This window comes from Vigna angularis, chromosome 1 (genome assembly GCF_016808095.1).
Source record: "Vigna angularis cultivar LongXiaoDou No.4 chromosome 1, ASM1680809v1, whole genome shotgun sequence".
In the NCBI taxonomy this organism is placed as follows: domain Eukaryota; kingdom Viridiplantae; phylum Streptophyta; class Magnoliopsida; order Fabales; family Fabaceae; genus Vigna; species Vigna angularis.
In genome coordinates this window covers 3,944,624-3,961,799 of record NC_068970.1, presented here as the reverse complement: position 1 = coordinate 3,961,799, position 17,176 = coordinate 3,944,624, and the positions used below count along the sequence as shown (strand labels likewise).

At 28.8% G+C, this 17,176-nt stretch overlaps 2 protein-coding genes across 4 annotated transcripts; both read left to right on the top strand.

The window, feature by feature from the left end:
* Positions 1 to 935: 935 nt before the first annotated feature.
* Positions 936 to 3,832, top strand: LOC108337599 (guanosine deaminase). 2 transcript variants are annotated; one of them, XM_052871787.1, is made up of 6 exons: positions 936 to 1,138; positions 1,369 to 1,501; positions 1,586 to 1,645; positions 1,989 to 2,179; positions 3,290 to 3,394; positions 3,490 to 3,832. In XM_052871787.1, coding segments are annotated over exons 2-6 (546 nt in total). In that variant the 5' UTR covers positions 936 to 1,138; positions 1,369 to 1,500; the 3' UTR covers positions 3,679 to 3,832. The 2 variants fall into 2 exon arrangements, with proteins under 2 accessions (XP_052727747.1, XP_017429649.1); XM_017574160.2 differs by lacking the exon at positions 1,369 to 1,501 and having other exon boundaries at positions 938 to 1,138.
* A 7,084-nt stretch (positions 3,833 to 10,916) lies between these two features.
* On the top strand, positions 10,917 to 15,489 carry LOC108340459 (probable WRKY transcription factor 47). Of its 2 annotated transcripts, none has more exons than XM_017577872.2 (7): positions 10,917 to 11,186; positions 11,377 to 11,454; positions 11,553 to 11,717; positions 12,010 to 12,061; positions 12,142 to 12,257; positions 14,602 to 14,712; positions 14,810 to 15,489. In XM_017577872.2, the coding sequence occupies exons 1-7, from the start codon at positions 11,079 to 11,081 to the stop codon at positions 15,254 to 15,256; spliced, it is 1,077 nt and encodes a 358-aa protein (XP_017433361.1). In that variant the 5' UTR covers positions 10,917 to 11,078; the 3' UTR covers positions 15,257 to 15,489. The 2 variants fall into 2 exon arrangements, with proteins under 2 accessions (XP_017433361.1, XP_017433352.1); XM_017577863.2 differs by having other exon boundaries at positions 14,599 to 14,712.
* The last annotated feature ends 1,687 nt before the right edge of the window (positions 15,490 to 17,176 follow it).

Sequence of the window (17,176 nt, the reverse complement as noted above, 5' to 3'; positions counted from 1 at the left end):
GACAAAATCACCATTAATGAAGATTGAAAACCTAAGGAGGAGTGGGAGAGCTTCTCAGCACCCCAAGCAACTTCCAAGGGCCTCTTTCAGTCACTCTAACTAAAGAATTTAAGTGTGAAAGGAGAGAATCTCCAAAACTTCACAAAAAACATGTTTCGATAGTCCATTTTAACAACCGTCTAAGAGTAGTTGCAGCTAGCGATGCCACAACTACGACACTGTATACCTTTACATAAAATAACCATAACAAAAAGAAAGTTAAAGGATAAAAAGATTTACAAGAACAAGAAAGGAAGCAAGCACAATGAAAGTTTTCTTCCTTAGACTTCTCACATACAAAGACAAACATCCATTATCAGAAATACTCTTACTACACATAAATTTATCTGAAAAATAACACATACAAAGTCCATCTCACCAACACCTAAGTTACCTAGACACACGAGTAACATAGACGATAAATATCAGATTTTTTATTCTAATGTAAATGTATTAACCATTGTCCATGTTATTATTAATCACAAAGTTCCTCATATCTAATGATTATTGTAAAAGTTTAGTTAAGTCCAACAATGATTTTAGCTGTAATTTTATTTAATGTGTAAACAGGTAAAATAAGGGATATTAGAAACAATAAGGTAATAAATATTTTAAAAGAACAACGTCTAAATAAAGGATAAATCACAGCTTATATAGAACGAATAAAAAATGTAATCCCATGTGATTGGTGATTAATTAGAGTTGTTGGAAAATTTGGACTAATTACATGCATGCATAGGACAAAGTCGTAAAACAACGATATGACATGAGTGTAACCCGTTATGACAGAGATACATCAATCACATCACACGGTATTCATGCATCTTCTACTTTCCTTTTTTTCAATATTTATTTATTAATTCCGTGACACCAAATCATGGTGCTCAATCTGTTTTTTGGAATGTATTAATTAACCCATTTATGTTATTTTAATGATAAGAGTTGCATAAAATTTACATGTCCTCTGTTTTATTTAGTACTCAGCATATTCTGTTTTCGCGATTACCATTCTTCCCCCTCCTTCAAACAATAATTTTCTTTTTTTTTCTCCGACAAGTTCTTTGTTAATCGAACGCTCCTGTCATGGAGGAAATTAACGGTGTGCACCCTGTTTCTTATCGTACTCATATTTTTTCACTCTTTTTTCTATGTCAAGTACATGATTTAGTTTTTCCAGATTCCTATTATTTTTTGGAGGGTGTGGAGCTTGTATGATTATGGGTTTTTCTTGCTTACCCTTTTCATGTTTTTGTTATTTGCATTGATTTTTTGAATCTTTGTGCAATATGTGCATGCTACATTTTTTGGTTGTGTTGATGATATTTGCAGAGCGTTGAATTCTTTTGGGACTTTGTAATAGAAGTAATGAAGTGTGTAAAGTCACCAGGGGAATATGAAGTTTCATAGGATTGATTATGTGCATCCTTGAAAATTTAAAGTCCCTACCCAATTGAACAACAGAGCAAGTATTGTATATTTAGAACATAATGTTTCATTTACTTCATTGTGTTTATTTACGTTTTCTTTCTTTTCTTGATTCTTTCAGTGTTGGAAGCTAAGGATGGGACTGTCTCAGTAGCTTCTGCATTTGTTGGTCACCAAGAAGGTAATTATTTTGCAGGGTTCAGATTTCTTCTTTCAATTTTGCTCTATTAGTTATCCATGGCTGACTTTCGTTGATGCATCTACGTTTAATACCTCATATTTATATATGTTTTGTCGTGGTCAGTTTTATATTTGTTTCAGATGTCAGAGTCCTATGCATGTGTTATCATTTCATTCAATAGAAAGAAACCAGAATTTAGTATTCATTCATTGGGCAAACATTAGGCCTGTTTATGTAAATCAATGTGATTTTTTTAAAGATCAGTTGGAGTTTTTGTTTTGCTTGCTTGATATTGTACTAGTCCCTTATTGGTTTTCTTTTGGCGTGGTCGTTGCTTAATTAGTTGTGCAGGATACAGACCACAAATTTGTAACGAAAGCTGTTGAAGAAGCATATAATGGGGTAGATTGTAAAGATGGAGGCCCATTTGGTGCTGTTATAGTTCGTAAGGGTGAAATAGTTGCTAGTTGCCACAACATGGTTCTGAGAAACACAGATCCAACTGCTCATGCTGAGGTGACAGCAATAAGAGAGGTTGGATTTTAATTAGGCAAATGATTCCCTTATACAACATGGAAAACATATTTTATTTAGCTGATAACGATTCTGTGTTTTTCTGTCTCAAACAGCATTCATCATTGCACATGATGCATATGCCCTGATAAAATGTCGATTTTGTTGTCTCAAACATGTATCACTTTTTAAACAAAAGACTAATAATAATCAGTAAAGAATATATTGATATCGTTTCTCTTACTTGTGTTTTTTAAATGCAATGTTACTTGTTTGTTGGTGGATATTGAAGATTTTTACTAAAGGGTCTACTTATTAAGAATTTACAATCTCTGATCGGAATGGTTGAAACTTGAAAGGATGGATCATAATCATAACAGGAAAGATTTCTATAGATATATACCACTCAAACCTTGGACACATCTCATTGGTGACAATTATCAAACACTCATTGAGATTACTTTTAGGACAACATGCCTGTGTATAAATTGATCGATTTGGATTTTCCAGTTGTCAAATAGGGTTTTGGACTCATGTTCAGTTCCATCTATGCAAGCAAAATAAAAAAAAGGTAGACATAATAATGTGCTCCAAAATCAAGTTTTTGAGATCTGATACATGTAGAACAAAATCAAGTTAGTATTTAACAGACATCACCATTTAACCTATGTTTCTTAGTTTCAGTGAAAACCTTCTGGAAAGTGGTTAAATCCTTGTTATTATTTGTTCAAATTTTAGATATGATGCCCAAAGATTTTTCTAGATTATACTTTGTACATACGTTACAAGGCTATGTACTCTCTAGGGTCTGATGTCTGATTTAGTTTTAGTAAGTAAACTCTGTCTTAGGAGAAAATGTTGCTGCATTGTGAAGAATTTAAATGTATGTGTGAAAATGCTACTAGATTTCATACATGGCTTTCGGAACAACAGGTTTATAATTATACAATTTGTTAGCTGGTATGACTCTATTTAGATTTTGGATAGGGCGGTTAAGGCATTAACTTCCGGAACAACTGAAATGTGATTGAATTACTCTGCATGTCTTGCTTTCATGTACTTTATGTGTAACAAACATAGTGCAATGAATGATAAACAAAAACTAATAAATGCAATGTTTTCATTTTACAGGCATGTACGAAGCTTAACCAAATAGAACTTTCAGACTGTGAAATATTTACTTCCTGTGAGCCTTGCCCCATGTGCTTCGGTGCAATCCACCTTGCACGCATTAAGGTTGGAAATTGGAATACCTGCTTTTCCTATGCGTTTCCTTTATATAACATTCATCATGTTTAGAGCTAACTCATTACAACATTCTTTTGTAACAGAGATTAGTTTACGGTGCAAAGGCTGAGGCAGCAATTGCTATCGGGTTTGATGATTTTATTGCAGATGCACTGCGAGGTACTGGATTCTATCAGAAAGCAACACTGGAAATCAAAAGAGCTGATGGTAATGAGGCCGTGATTGCTGAAGAGGTCTTTGAGAAAACAAAGACAAAATTCCAAATGTATTAGATCTGTCATTTTTCATTTAAATTATTGAGACTGGATTGAACTCATTTGAATACAAATGCTACAATTTGAACGGCATCAGATAAGGACTATATCATTGTCAAAGAATTTTATCTTCACACCATGGTATTATCTAATAATATATCCCTTATTTATCATGTTATTGTTGTTTATGACATCAAGCTTTAATACTTCCTGAAGCTACGTTTTCATGCTCAAAAATGCCTTGGTAACATAGGCTTAAGGGTTTATAAATACAGAGAAGAGAAAATAGAAGCAAATGTTTCTGCAGGGTAAGTTCTCCGTTAGGACGAGTAGAATAAAGTGGGTGGTTTGTGTACTTTGCAAATTCTAATATAATCGTTAGAACTCTGATTACAACAAAAGTGCTTTTGGGAGTTAATGAGATAGATAACCCCATAATTAGTAGAATAAGTAGATAATTAGTTAGTTTCATGCTAAGATGATAATAAGGCATGTTATCTATAGACTTATAAATAAGAAATGAGCCTGAAAGGAAGATGTGAGTCTGGAGCCAATGAGTCATCCTAAGACCATGGATTTTCAACACAGTTTGTCCAAAGAATAAAACTTTTAAATGGGATAAGGGAGTGAGGTGCTAAAACATACTCTAGTATACATACAGAGTGTACCGATTGGGATCACGGGGAATCGTCCATGATTCGCCCCAAGCAGACGACGGTTGAAGTAACCGATCAGTCCACAATAGAAAGTCATGTAGGTTGAAAAACATTAATAATTAATTAATAAGTTTAATTCTCTTATCAAATATAAATATACGATATTAATGAATAGTTAACAAATTTTATTGATTAAAAATATATTATATTAATAAATAACTAATGGGTTTAATTACTATGAAGCCTATGATATATTAATGTCTGTAAAGATACATTTTTAAAATCATATTAAGATTTTAATAAAGATATCTAATTTAAACATCAAAACTGAACTAGGAAGGACAACGACATACCCTTTCAAACTCGACAACCTTCCAACCTAAGCACATACATAGTCTGACAAATAAAAGGCTTCAAAATCATCAACATTAGACCCTGATGTTTAATGTTTACCATGGAACAACATAAGTATCCTAAGAAACATTATTAATGGAAAAAGTAATCAGTGTATCATCAATGAAAGAACAAGAATCTCCTTTAAATAAAACTAGAAGTTTTAGAGAACAACAGTGCGGTATAAATTTTTATTAAAGACAATATACAATAAGTTAAATAATCACCATAGTTTATATTTAAATTTCTTTGATTAATTTATAATATATATAATTTTCAAATCGCCTAAATAATTTATTCATAAATAAAGTTTTTCATTTTTAGAATTAAAAGTTTAAAAAATATAATTTTAACATTTTCATTATCATTGAAATAATTTTACCCAATTTAATGTTTTATTTTTGTAAATATTCTTTTCCGTTAGACAAAATTAGACATTTAAACAAAATCAAAGTTTTCAGCTATTTTTTATTATGAAATTAAAAAAATGACAAACAATTTTTAACTTTAATTTGTAAAATTTGATTTGTAAGTTATAATGTGAAAGAAAGGTTGTGTGAAAGATATCCTAAGTGTAAGTTTGGATCTAACTAGATGAATTGAGTGTAGAGAGTTAGTGGGTGAAGTTTGTAAGAGAGTTCCCAAGAGTTGAAGGCATAGATTTTGTCGTGTTGTTAGGCAGAGCAGTGAGCTAATTAATGTCAAGGGAAGTTGAATATAGATGAAAGGTAATGATGAAGAGAGTTTGTAGAAAAGTTGAGCGGTTATTGCGGTGTTAGCCTGGTCAATGCAATGAAGAAAAAAATGCAAAAAGCTAAACTAAATTAGCAGCAATGATACAGGAGGTTTACTAAAAGATAACGATACTTTGAGAAGATTTTAATACTACGTGTTATATGTGGTGATCGATCTATTTTGATTATTATTATTATTAAGTATGAATGATTATGAAGTAATTTTGAACTAATCATTAAATAACACTAAATAATACGTAAATAATATTAAAATATTGTTAAAATATTGTTAAAATATCGTTATTCAACTATTCCGTCAAGATATTTTTGGTTGAATCGGTCAGGTGGCTACGCCGCTTTTCTTTACCATCGTATTGTTTCTTTCTTTCTTCTATTGCTTCTGTGACTTTGAAGCAACTCTTTTTTGGTCCTTTTCACTTTGAAGGAGTAAACCCAATGCCCCACACCACAAGCCAAACCACACAACCCGATTCTTCAACTTTAGTCTGTTCCTCTCTCTGTCGTCTTCCTTCCTTCCCGCTATTATACAATTCGTTTACTGTCTTTTTTCTTTTATTCCTCAATACAAAACAGACAACCAAGACTCTTCCTTTGTTCGTTGAATTCAACCTCTGTTCATGTTTCATCCTACTTTTTACAAACACGCTCTCCCCACTCAAAATCACAGATTGCAACCTTCCCCTCATTATAATTATTAATAATCATATTATTGAAATAATTCACTATTTGCTGCTTTGACCCAATATATATATATATATATATATATATATATAATAGAAATTGAGGTGAATAACCACTGCTTTTTAATATTTTGAAGGGAATGCAAGACGTTATATTCCTTACCAGATACGCCAGGTTCAAGTGTCTGTCGTTTCTCTCAGGTAAACTTTATGGGTAAATTAACGTATGATATTTATGTTTGTATTAAAATTCAAATGAAACACAAGTTGATAAATATATTTTAGTTAGAAAATAGTGAAAAAATTTTAATGTTGATTTAGGTGTAATATTGTGTTTATGTAATGATGTGAGTACACAAGTTTTTCCCTGGGGGTGATGTTTATCACTCGGAAAGTCAAAAGTGATTCAAAAATTTGGTGGTCAAAATTTTCATCTAACACGGGATGACGACGCGCAAAGAATGATTTCCCAAGTCTTCTTAATGATTCTCTCCATAATATTTAGTAATACGCATTCACATTTATTTAACGTAGACTAAAATAATCTAAAGAAATAATTTTTTCTATTTTTATAAAAGCAGTATAAAAATATATAAATAAATATAAAAAATTTGTGTGTATAAAAATATAATTTTTTTTATTCAGTATATTGGATTTCTTCTGATTAATCTTCCTCCGATATTATCCCTAAATCTAATATTTCATATTTAAATAGGTTGAAGATTACAAAAATTGAAACTTGAACGTTGAACAGTAGCATTTTCAAATGAATTTTCACCCTTTCTTCTTTTTCTTATCCGATCATATATACATACGTATATTGATAAGGACACCGTGGGATTATATGCTTTATTCTTTCTTCTGAATAAATAAAAACCTAGAATGTCTGTTTGTAAGGAAGAGTTATTGACTTTCTTTTTTATAATAAAATCTATTTACGAGATTTATATTTGGTGAATAAATATTTTCCATCTGCTGCTTTTCTTGTTGATTTGTTGGAGAACTAACATATATAAAATCAAATAATGTTTTCGGAGAAAACAAAGTTCTCAGTCGTTAATAAACAAAAATCAAACAAGAAAAAGATTTATTTGTATCAAGTTCGACTGGTGGAGCATTGACTTCAAATAAAGTTAAATTAAACTATATATTCGTGAATACAAGTTTTATTTTATGAGTACATATATGTTGGATCTATTGAGGAGGAGGTTTATGTGGGTTACACAAATACCAATAACATCTGAGCCAACTATGTAAGGGATCGACACCACTCTTTACACAAAATCTTAAGACAATGAGTCTTTCACCTTTATATACTACTCTACTTTCTCATTTTTATCCAATATGACATTTGGACTTACACTTGAATATAATTCTCTTTCAACATTTAAAAATAAATTTATGAGGATAGATGAGGTTAGGTGGAATTGTATTTATTGTACATGATGTATATTGAAATCGAGTTTCACGACCAAATGGTGACCCCATACTCTAATAATTGATGGGCTCCATGTCTTTGGTTGAACAAGCAAAGACAATGAAAAATGAAGATGAATTCCTTAAAGACATGAACATGCGCAAAAATAATGGAATATATTATCAAGTTTTCCTTTTAAGGAATTTTCAATTTTTAAAAAATAAAAGTTACACATTATTTTTCTTTTAATTAATGTAGCTTTTGAAATCATAAGACGATATTTAAATCACTTCTATATTCAAAGACAAACATAACCAGTGATAACAGTATTTGATATAAAGAGGTGAAAGGTAATTTTTGAGATAGAGAGATTTTAGGTTTTAAAGCAGAAATCTTTTAAATATGGTTAATGATATTAATAATATTATCTCGATGGATCTGGAATTAAAATATTGATATAGTATAAAAACAAAAACAACATTCCAAAGTATAATTGTTTCCTCTTGTCTTCTTTCATTCTCTCCTTGAACTTACATTTATGTTTTAAATTACTATATTACGTGACACACCTTGACCTTGACGCAACCACAATCTGTAACTTCCTCATCCCTGCTACGTAAAAACTAAACTCTTTTGTATTATCCATCTTTTTTAATCTTCTCAATGATGTGGATTTGAAATTCACTCATTAAAACATATGCCTTTATTTATGAATGTATAATATTAAAAATAATTTAAGAATGAGTTTAGGTTTTATATTAAATAAAAACAACAAAATTAAATCTTATATATAAAAAAACATAAATCTTGAGATGTATATACCGACAACATCTCCCACTAAAAAAAACCCCTCTTGGAAAATAAATATATTATATAATAATTTAGAAAAGTTAAATACATTTAACTTTTATATCTTATTCAAATGAGTTTTTAATAAAAACATGAACCGAATCGAACCATTATCACACTAAGGCTAGTGACGCAGCATTTAAGATTGTGTTGTTTGGTGTTTATTATTATTGTGATTTCCCCTGCATGAAGGAAAACCGACCAAATTTTCGCCTTTCATTTTGTCGTCATGGAGGGTGCTTCTTTCGTTGACTCAACTTCATTTCTACTTGTACTTAAATCTAAACACATTTAATGTATTCAATGCCTCAACTAACAAAAATCACATAAATATGGATCTTCTAATTAGCACAAATGAAGGGAACGCGTTTTAAGTACAACGCACCATTTTCGGCCATTCTCTCTCACTACCAATAATTCAAAGAAAAATACACCACCACCAATTTCCTAAAAGGGTGATAAATCGAGTCATCTCGACAGCTAAAAATAGACCAAGTTAAATTATATTATTACTTAATAACTAATTGACGAATTGACCAATCTCTCAGACTGAAATGGATTCATGTTGAACTGTCGCACTATCAGAGTTGTCAGACTGCATTTGAATAATTTATTACTTATTTGAATATAACATTTCTGTCAGTAGTTGAAATTTTTATAACATATATTCATACATTAAATAATTTTTGTTCACACAATCATTCAATCATTATAATATTAAAATTTTAAAAATTAACAATCAATTTCATCGTCATTTCTTCATTCAATATTTATCATTTTCCTTTTCAAGGTTATTAGATTTAACATTAGAAGAACTCCCCTCCTCTTCTCTTCCAAATTCACCAACATTATCATCAAAATCACGAAATTCATGCTTCCAAGTGGAAGTACAAATTATTGCTTCAACATTCATTGGCAATAAATGATTTTTATACTTATTCAAAATCCTTGAACCAATACTGAAAGTAGATTCAGATGTAATTATTAGCCAGGTTAAGACTGAGTTTCTTACACTTAGGTATTTTTTAATGATGTCGAACTATCGGGCTATCAGACTGGACTACCGAACTCGACAAGTGAATTCCTCACATTTAACTCCTTTTAATAATGTCAGATTATCGGATTAGACGAGACGAGTTATGTCATATGAAAGAGATTATTCTAATCTATTCTTTTTGGTTGGATGACTGAGTTCACTTGACTCCACCTTTATTTTTTCTTAATTTTTTGCACTTTTAAATTATTCTTTTCACATACTTTTACTATAGCATTAATTAAGTTTAAAGTGTATCATAAGATTGAATGTTCTTAATTAAATCTCTGCCGATAATTTTTGTGCACAGTTGAACATTTAACTTTTTTACATTTTTTTTCGTTAGATTTGGTGACTATTCAAAGTAATGTGACTCATTTTCCATTCTATTGTCATTGTTTAACTGTCTTATGAAAAATCAAACAAAAGAACTTAATTAAAGTCTAAGTCTTTCATAAACTTAAATGAAAGTATCTATTAAAACTTTTATTTTACTATGTTAAAATTAGTGACATATAAGTTAAGCTAACCTAATTAATAGATAAATATAGTAATAATAATTCAATTGAAAAATATCAAATTTTCATATACTCAATAATAAAACCTTTTATTAGAAATTTAGTTTAAAATAAAATACACTTAAATTAATTAAGTCTTTATTTTATACTAATTCAATGTATAACTAAAATTCTTACCTTTTTAAAATAATAATACGTTAACAGTATATATAACTGAAAAACTCTAATTTATCTTAAAATTTTGAATGAAAAGTAATTTTATTTTATATTAATTTAAGTTTTATTGATGAATATTTTTCTAACTCTTTGTTCGAATTACCACCATTCTTACTCAATGAAATAATAAAACCGCTTGCCTACTAAAAATTACAAAAATAAAAATAACACGTATTTGGGAAGAAAAAATATAGCAAGAAATCCATTGGCATGCCAATAATAGTCCCCTTGTCTAGTGGAGACAACTTTAATTTTTCAGAAAATAATCGATAATATCGTAAGCTATGGAAATCTTATATATATATATATATATATATATATATATATATATATATATATATATATATATATATAGAAAAAGTATTAGCCAGAGAAATATTATCTGTATAACAAAACAAAAAAGGTGTACAAGTAAAATAATAAATAATTTTTCAAAAAATATTAATTTATTTAATGGTCATATGGTGACCGTATCTCACATTTTCACACCAAGTTTTTTCACGTTTGCTTTAAAAAATGATATTGTAAAACAATAAAATACCATCTTCGATATAACTTTTAAGATAGTTATTACAAAAGTTGATTTTAGAAATTAAATCAAAGAAAAGTGTATTCTAAACAGTCACTATCTTTTCTCCCCACCACTTAGACAAGGTCACTTGTATATTTTATGTGGAAAAATTCTCTGATATAATAAGCAGACTTTCATACTTAACAAAGACTATGCTGACCAGAAAGAGGGAGTCTTAGTTTATATATATATATATATATATACACACACACGGAGGTTGCATCGACTATATATCAATCTTTGCTTCATAACTGAGATTCCAATACTGATATCTCCAACTGAAACCATAACAACCCAGAAACAGCAGCTATATATGCATATCTGATATAAATGGAGGACAAAGTTGCATTCAAAAATTTGCTGCAAGATCAGAAAAAGGCATGTGTTAGTAGCACAGATGCACTGAACTGGACTCAGGAACCATCCATCAGAAACACTGTAAGTTAATTACCTATTTTTTCTTGCACTTCACCTTTATCTCTACCTATTCTTTACATCTTTTTTTTTCTGTTTTCATTTATATCCAAGATATAATTAATTTATATTAGCTGATAATTTGTTTTGAAAGCTAAATTATCATGATCTTAATTACACGAGAATATATATACCATGTTTGTGAATTGTGCAGCTAGGATCTACTCTTCTCGGTTTGAGTCTCAATAACTTGGAGCTTCCCCAAAATCTTGAGCAAGATCCTCTGAACCAAGTGGGTAATCTTTGACAAGTTAAATCGATCTGCAAAAACTGCATGAATTTTTTGACTGATGCTCCCTGTGTTGGGTCTTTTCCTTGACTGGTTTTTAGCTGGGATTGTTGCAAGTTGAGCTGGAGGAGGTGAAGAAGGAGAATCAAAATTTAAGGTCAATGCTTCATGAGATCAGTGAACACTACGCTGCTCTTCAGAATCAGTTATTATTGGTGATGCAGCAAAAGAAACTCTCTTCATCTCCGAATCATGAGGACATGCAGGCAAGTTTGACTATGAATTTGTTTAATATATGCTTATTTGACTGATACTTCGTTTTGTTATGAAAATTAATTACATAACTCTAAATTAAGTTTTGTTATGAAAATTAATGCACAAAATATATTCATAGGTAACATAAATTAAGTTCTTCTTTCTAATTATTAACATCACATGTATTATTGATCGTATTAATCTCCAAATACATAAGAATAGTTAATTAAAATTTGTATACTCTTCTGGCTCATTTTAAAGGAAATTGATTAAAACCATAAACCATGTTTTCTATGTCTCTAGAAGGATAGCAGGCAAGATAACGTGAAGAAGCCATGGCTGTTCTTACACACTGGTAAGGTACCCTTCAGAAGTATTTACTTGTGTTGAACAAAGGCAAAAACCTGAAATATATATATACTTACGATGTTGAAGGTAAAATCAATAACCAAGTAACACCAGAAGAAGCAAAAATCATAGAAGATCAGGCATTTGAGGCTTCTTGCAAGAAAGCTAGAGTATCTGTAAGAGCACCGTCATCAGAATCTTTGGTATGTATGCATTTCTATCTTATTTTTGTAGAATTTTATTTTATAAATTTGATTGCTAATTCTCATAAAATCTATCATTTTATGCATTGATTTCATCTATATGAATGTAACATGAAAAGATTGGGATAATTGATCAGAAGAGGTGTATTGAGAAACATAAATGAACACTTGTAAATCTTACATGACTATAATCAATTTAAGATAAACGAGAATTTAAAATATATAAGTAAATGTAAATTTCATTTTTTGTGAAGTTAAAATTTAAAATTTATTTTTTAACAAGACATAATATTTACTCTCTTTTTTATATCTAAGTTAAAAAAAAATTAGCATTTATAAATATAAATTACAAAATTATTAAAATGTACTTTTTTTATAAAGTACTATATTAATAAGTTTTATTTTTTTTTAATAATTAATCTTGTTCGATTTACAAACAACTTTTATAATATTAGATTAAATTTAGAGTTTATTTTTTAACATCATTTCAGAGTAATTGTTACAGTCTAATTTTAACGAGAAAAAATCCTTTAAAAGGAAAGTAAAATTTCTTTTGTATTTAAAAATATTTATAAATATAAAATAAAAAATTATTAAATTAAATTAAAAAGTTTTTTTTTTTAAATAATTGGTTTTCACTCACGAGAGAGAGAACATTCTTTATAACATGTTCTCCTTCTTTTTATCTTTATTTTTAGAAAAAAGAATATGTATTAAAAAATTAAAATAATATTTTTATTTTGATTCAATAAAATCACCACCAATAATAAATTTGTTGATTTTTATTAGAATGATTAAATATTTTTTATCATTTAACTTTAAGTAAAAATTAAAATTAGTCATTTTTCAAAATTTTAATCAAATTTAGTTTCTCAACTTTGTAATGTATAAATTTAGTCATTTTAATCAAATTTTATTAAGTTTATTTAATGTTTGAAATGTATTTCATAATAACATTTGAGTTGTTTACATTGTTTGACACATTTTTTTTCTTCAATATTAATTGAAAAATGCATTTGAAACCGCAAAAAGAATTAATAAAATGTACATTCTTCTAAAAGTGGGAATTAAATTAGTCTAAAATTTTAAAAATTGACTAATTTCAATTTTTATTGAAACTTAAGAAATTAAAAATATATTTAACTCTTATTATAATTATATTAAAATTTAATGTATTTTCTTCTTAATTCATACTCTTTTACTTTAGACAGGCTAAGTGTAATTCATTTATAATATATAAATTTAAAACATGGGATAATGTTACAACTTTTTTGAAGGCAAATATTAAAAATTATTGGAAAGAAAATTGCCAAGAAAATTGCCGACAACTACAAGTCATGTTGCATTTTTGTTGATCATTCAACATAACACTTTTCATTTCAAATGCAATGATTAAATTCCTGTTTAGTTTAGTTAAATTCTATTGGAAATTCAACTGTGAGTGGTTGGGAATGTATCCGTTGGAGGGAAAGTGTACCTATGTGAAAGAGACTCATTCTTGAAGGAGAGATTGTTAGAATCCAATTGTGAGTCTAAGTCTTATATTGGATAAAAATGAGAAAGTAAAACAGTATATAAAGGTGAAAGACCCATTAACTCATGGCCTTAAGATTTTGGGTAGAGAGTAGTGTCAATCCGTTATATGGTTGGGCGTGGAAGGGACTCACCCTTGAGGGGAGATTGTTGAAAATCCAAGTGTGAGTCTAAGTCCACATTAGATAGAAATAAGAAAGTAGAACAATATATAAAAGTGAAAGACTCATTAACTCATAACCTTTGGATAAAAAGTTATCTCATTGGTGTTTATGTCTCCTCAGTGAATTTCTCGTCAATAGACCTTACAAAACCTTCAATATTCTTCATTGTGATAAGATGTGAGTTATTTTAATTTTTGTCTAGATTTGTTTTATTAAAGCAAAATTAAGTGTGGGTTGTTTAAGAAAGATAATTAATTACATTCATATTTTATATTTTTTAAATGTGGAAAGCAACTCCATCCAAATTGTCCTAATTAACATATATATGACTTAATTTTCATGGGAGAAACTAAAAATTAACTTGATCAAAAGCTCAACAATCATGCTAGTTTTTCGGTTCTCAAGAAGAAAAAAGAAAAGGTAAATAAAAAAAGGCATTGATCTATTGCTGGTATTAATTTACTTTTAAAGCCATGAAGTGAGTAAGGGTGATTTCATTATCTCCAATTAACCCAAAGAGCTAAAATTTAATTTTTATTTTAAGTTAGAATAACAGTATAAAAATTTGATGCAACCAATAAAAATAAAATATGACATTGAATAAAGCATATATATATAACTATGCATTGACATTTTATTGTTAGAAGGGTGATGGGTGTCAATGGAGAAAATATGGACAAAAGATATCAAAGGGTAACCCTTGTCCACGGGCCTACTATCGTTGCAACATGGGAACATCATGTCCAGTTCGCAAACAGGTTTACATTCTCATTAAGATTTGAATATATTACCTTCTTATTTGCTACCAAATACATGCATTTTCATTGTCCAACGTTGTTATTTACTTGGAAACAGGTTCAAAGGTGTGCTTCCGATGAAAGTGTTGTGATCACAACCTACGAGGGGACTCATAATCATTCACTCCCTCCACCAGCCAGATCCATGGCTTCCACAACATCAGCAGCACTCACCATGTTCCTTTCTGGCTCGACCACTAGTTCAGCTTCTACCTACTATCCATCTGCATCATCTTGTCCCACTGTAACACTTGACTTAACCCAGCCCACTAAGAACTACCTCAAATTCCCAACTTCAAACCATTCTCAAACTTTCCCTCTTTCAATCAATGCCTACCCTCACAACTATGAAGGATTACCTTCAGAGAAAGACCTTTCCTTGGTCGATGTTCTTAGTGCTGCCATCACTAGGGATCCTTCTCTTAGGGCAGCCTTAGAAGCAGCCGTTTCCTCTATGATTGCAGATTCTCAGAACATCAACAATCAGCAAGTGCAGAGAAGATGAACATGTGTTATATATTGTGAGTGTAATATCGATATTTTATGATAATATATGAATTGGTGATCTTTGAACTTATGTTATGAGAACACTCTCCAAGAGGTGGTGTTCTTGTGATGGACCATAAAGATACAACCATTAAAAAATTCAGAAAGCTGTGAGATTTAGATGAATTCATACAAGAGGTTAGCATTTTCAAACTAAAATATATTTATGAATATTTTTAATTTAAATTCACACTTAAATTTGCGATAATTGTTTAAATATAAAATATAAAATTCATCGAATATTTAATTGTTTAAATCCTTCAAAAGAAACTTGTTTCATAGAAATGGAGATAATTAATAATGGAACCTATTCCTCGCACTACACCCATTTGACATCCACGTGAAAATACCTACAAATATTCTTTTCAATCTAAACAGTTATTTCTTTTAGATTCTCAATATAATTGAAATTAAATTGTGTATTGATACAAGTGGGTTTTTTTCTAAAAAAAATCAAATAAATGAGAAATAAATTCAACAAATAAATTACCATTAAAAAACAATCTCTCTAAAAATAAGCTTAATTTTATAAATTTAAATTAAAACATATTTATAAAATTAAATTAAACAAGTTCAATTGCTAATATTTTTTCATCAATAACTTTATTATAAAAAATAAATAGGGTCATAAAATTAAATTTTAATTAATATTTAAATGAAATCATTGATCATGGTTAATAAATAAATTGATGACATCAACTTCTAAGGAACCTGAATTATAAATATTTCTCTTAACTTTTTCAAAATTTTCAAATAAAATTTAGTTGACAAATTTTATTAAAATATATATATTAATGATTACAAATTAATTAATAAATATATATCAATTACTGATAAAAAAATTATCAATAATCATTTATTAGTATAATTATTGACAGATTATTTTAGCTATCCACAAAATTTGTTGCTAAATATTATAATCGTGTCTTTTTTTTTCTCTCTTCTCTCACTTTTTTTTTTCTTCCTCTGCCACGGGCAAAACTGCGTCAGTTATCACTCTTAGTTCCTCTTCTTCCTTTTTTTTTTCTTTTTCTCTTTCTTTTCCTTCTTCTTTTTCTCCTCCATCTCCACCCTCACCTATGCTAATGTCCTCATGGCCTCTGCTGCTACACCATGGTTGCACCATTATCATAATATAGTCGTTGCATCATTGTTTTTAGCTATTTGTCTTCCCTTTTGCTATTATAATTGCCTCTCACTCCTTCTCCTCCTTCTCATTCTTCTTCTTATATTTCTCTTTTTTTTTCTTTCTTTTACCTATCTCACTTAATTTATAAAAGAAAAATTAAAATTAGTGAAAATTTTGATATTCATTTTACAATTAAAAAATTTGTTAATAATTAAAATTCTAAATTATTAACTAATTTACCGACAAATATTTAAAAACTTCCATCAAGTTTATCGACAAGTTCTATAAAAAGTGTAATTATCAACTGATTATAAAATATATGTTATCATCAAAAAATTTACTACAAAATAATCAAGAAAAAATTGATTTTACTAATGATTTACTGATAAAAATTATATTAATAAAGAATCATGAATTATCAATAAATTTTATAAACAAACCTATTACTAAACATATTTTTATTGATAACTAATTTTAATTTACCTATCAATTTTACTAACAAATTTACTACTAATTAAAATTTTAAAACCCGTTTTGACAAATTTATTTCTTTCAATAAGAATTTGACCGATAAAATACGATAGAAAGAATTTCATATTCAAACATAACAGATAGAAAACATGACTAAAAGTATTTCTTTTTATGGAAAGTAGTTTATTATGTTGAGTTAAATGGTATATATATCACATCTTTTCGGGATTAGATTACGTAAGAAAAAGCTTTGCAAATATGTTATATAATTTTGTTTGA

Excerpts from the sequence above, each read along its gene's own strand:
- LOC108337599 (XM_017574160.2), top strand. Across the intron at positions 1,646-1,988 it reads ATTTGTTGGTCACCAAGAAG|TTGTGCAGGATACAGACCAC; the intron begins GTAATTATTTTG and ends TTGCTTAATTAG. Across the intron at positions 3,395-3,489 it reads TCCACCTTGCACGCATTAAG|AGATTAGTTTACGGTGCAAA; the intron begins GTTGGAAATTGG and ends CTTTTGTAACAG.
- LOC108340459 (XM_017577863.2), top strand. The coding sequence starts at position 11,079 with ATGGAGGACAAAGTTGCATTCAAAAATTTGCTGCAAGATCAGAAAAAG. Across the intron at positions 11,455-11,552 it reads AGCAAGATCCTCTGAACCAA|CTGGGATTGTTGCAAGTTGA; the intron begins GTGGGTAATCTT and ends ACTGGTTTTTAG. Across the intron at positions 14,713-14,809 it reads CATGTCCAGTTCGCAAACAG|GTTCAAAGGTGTGCTTCCGA; the intron begins GTTTACATTCTC and ends ACTTGGAAACAG.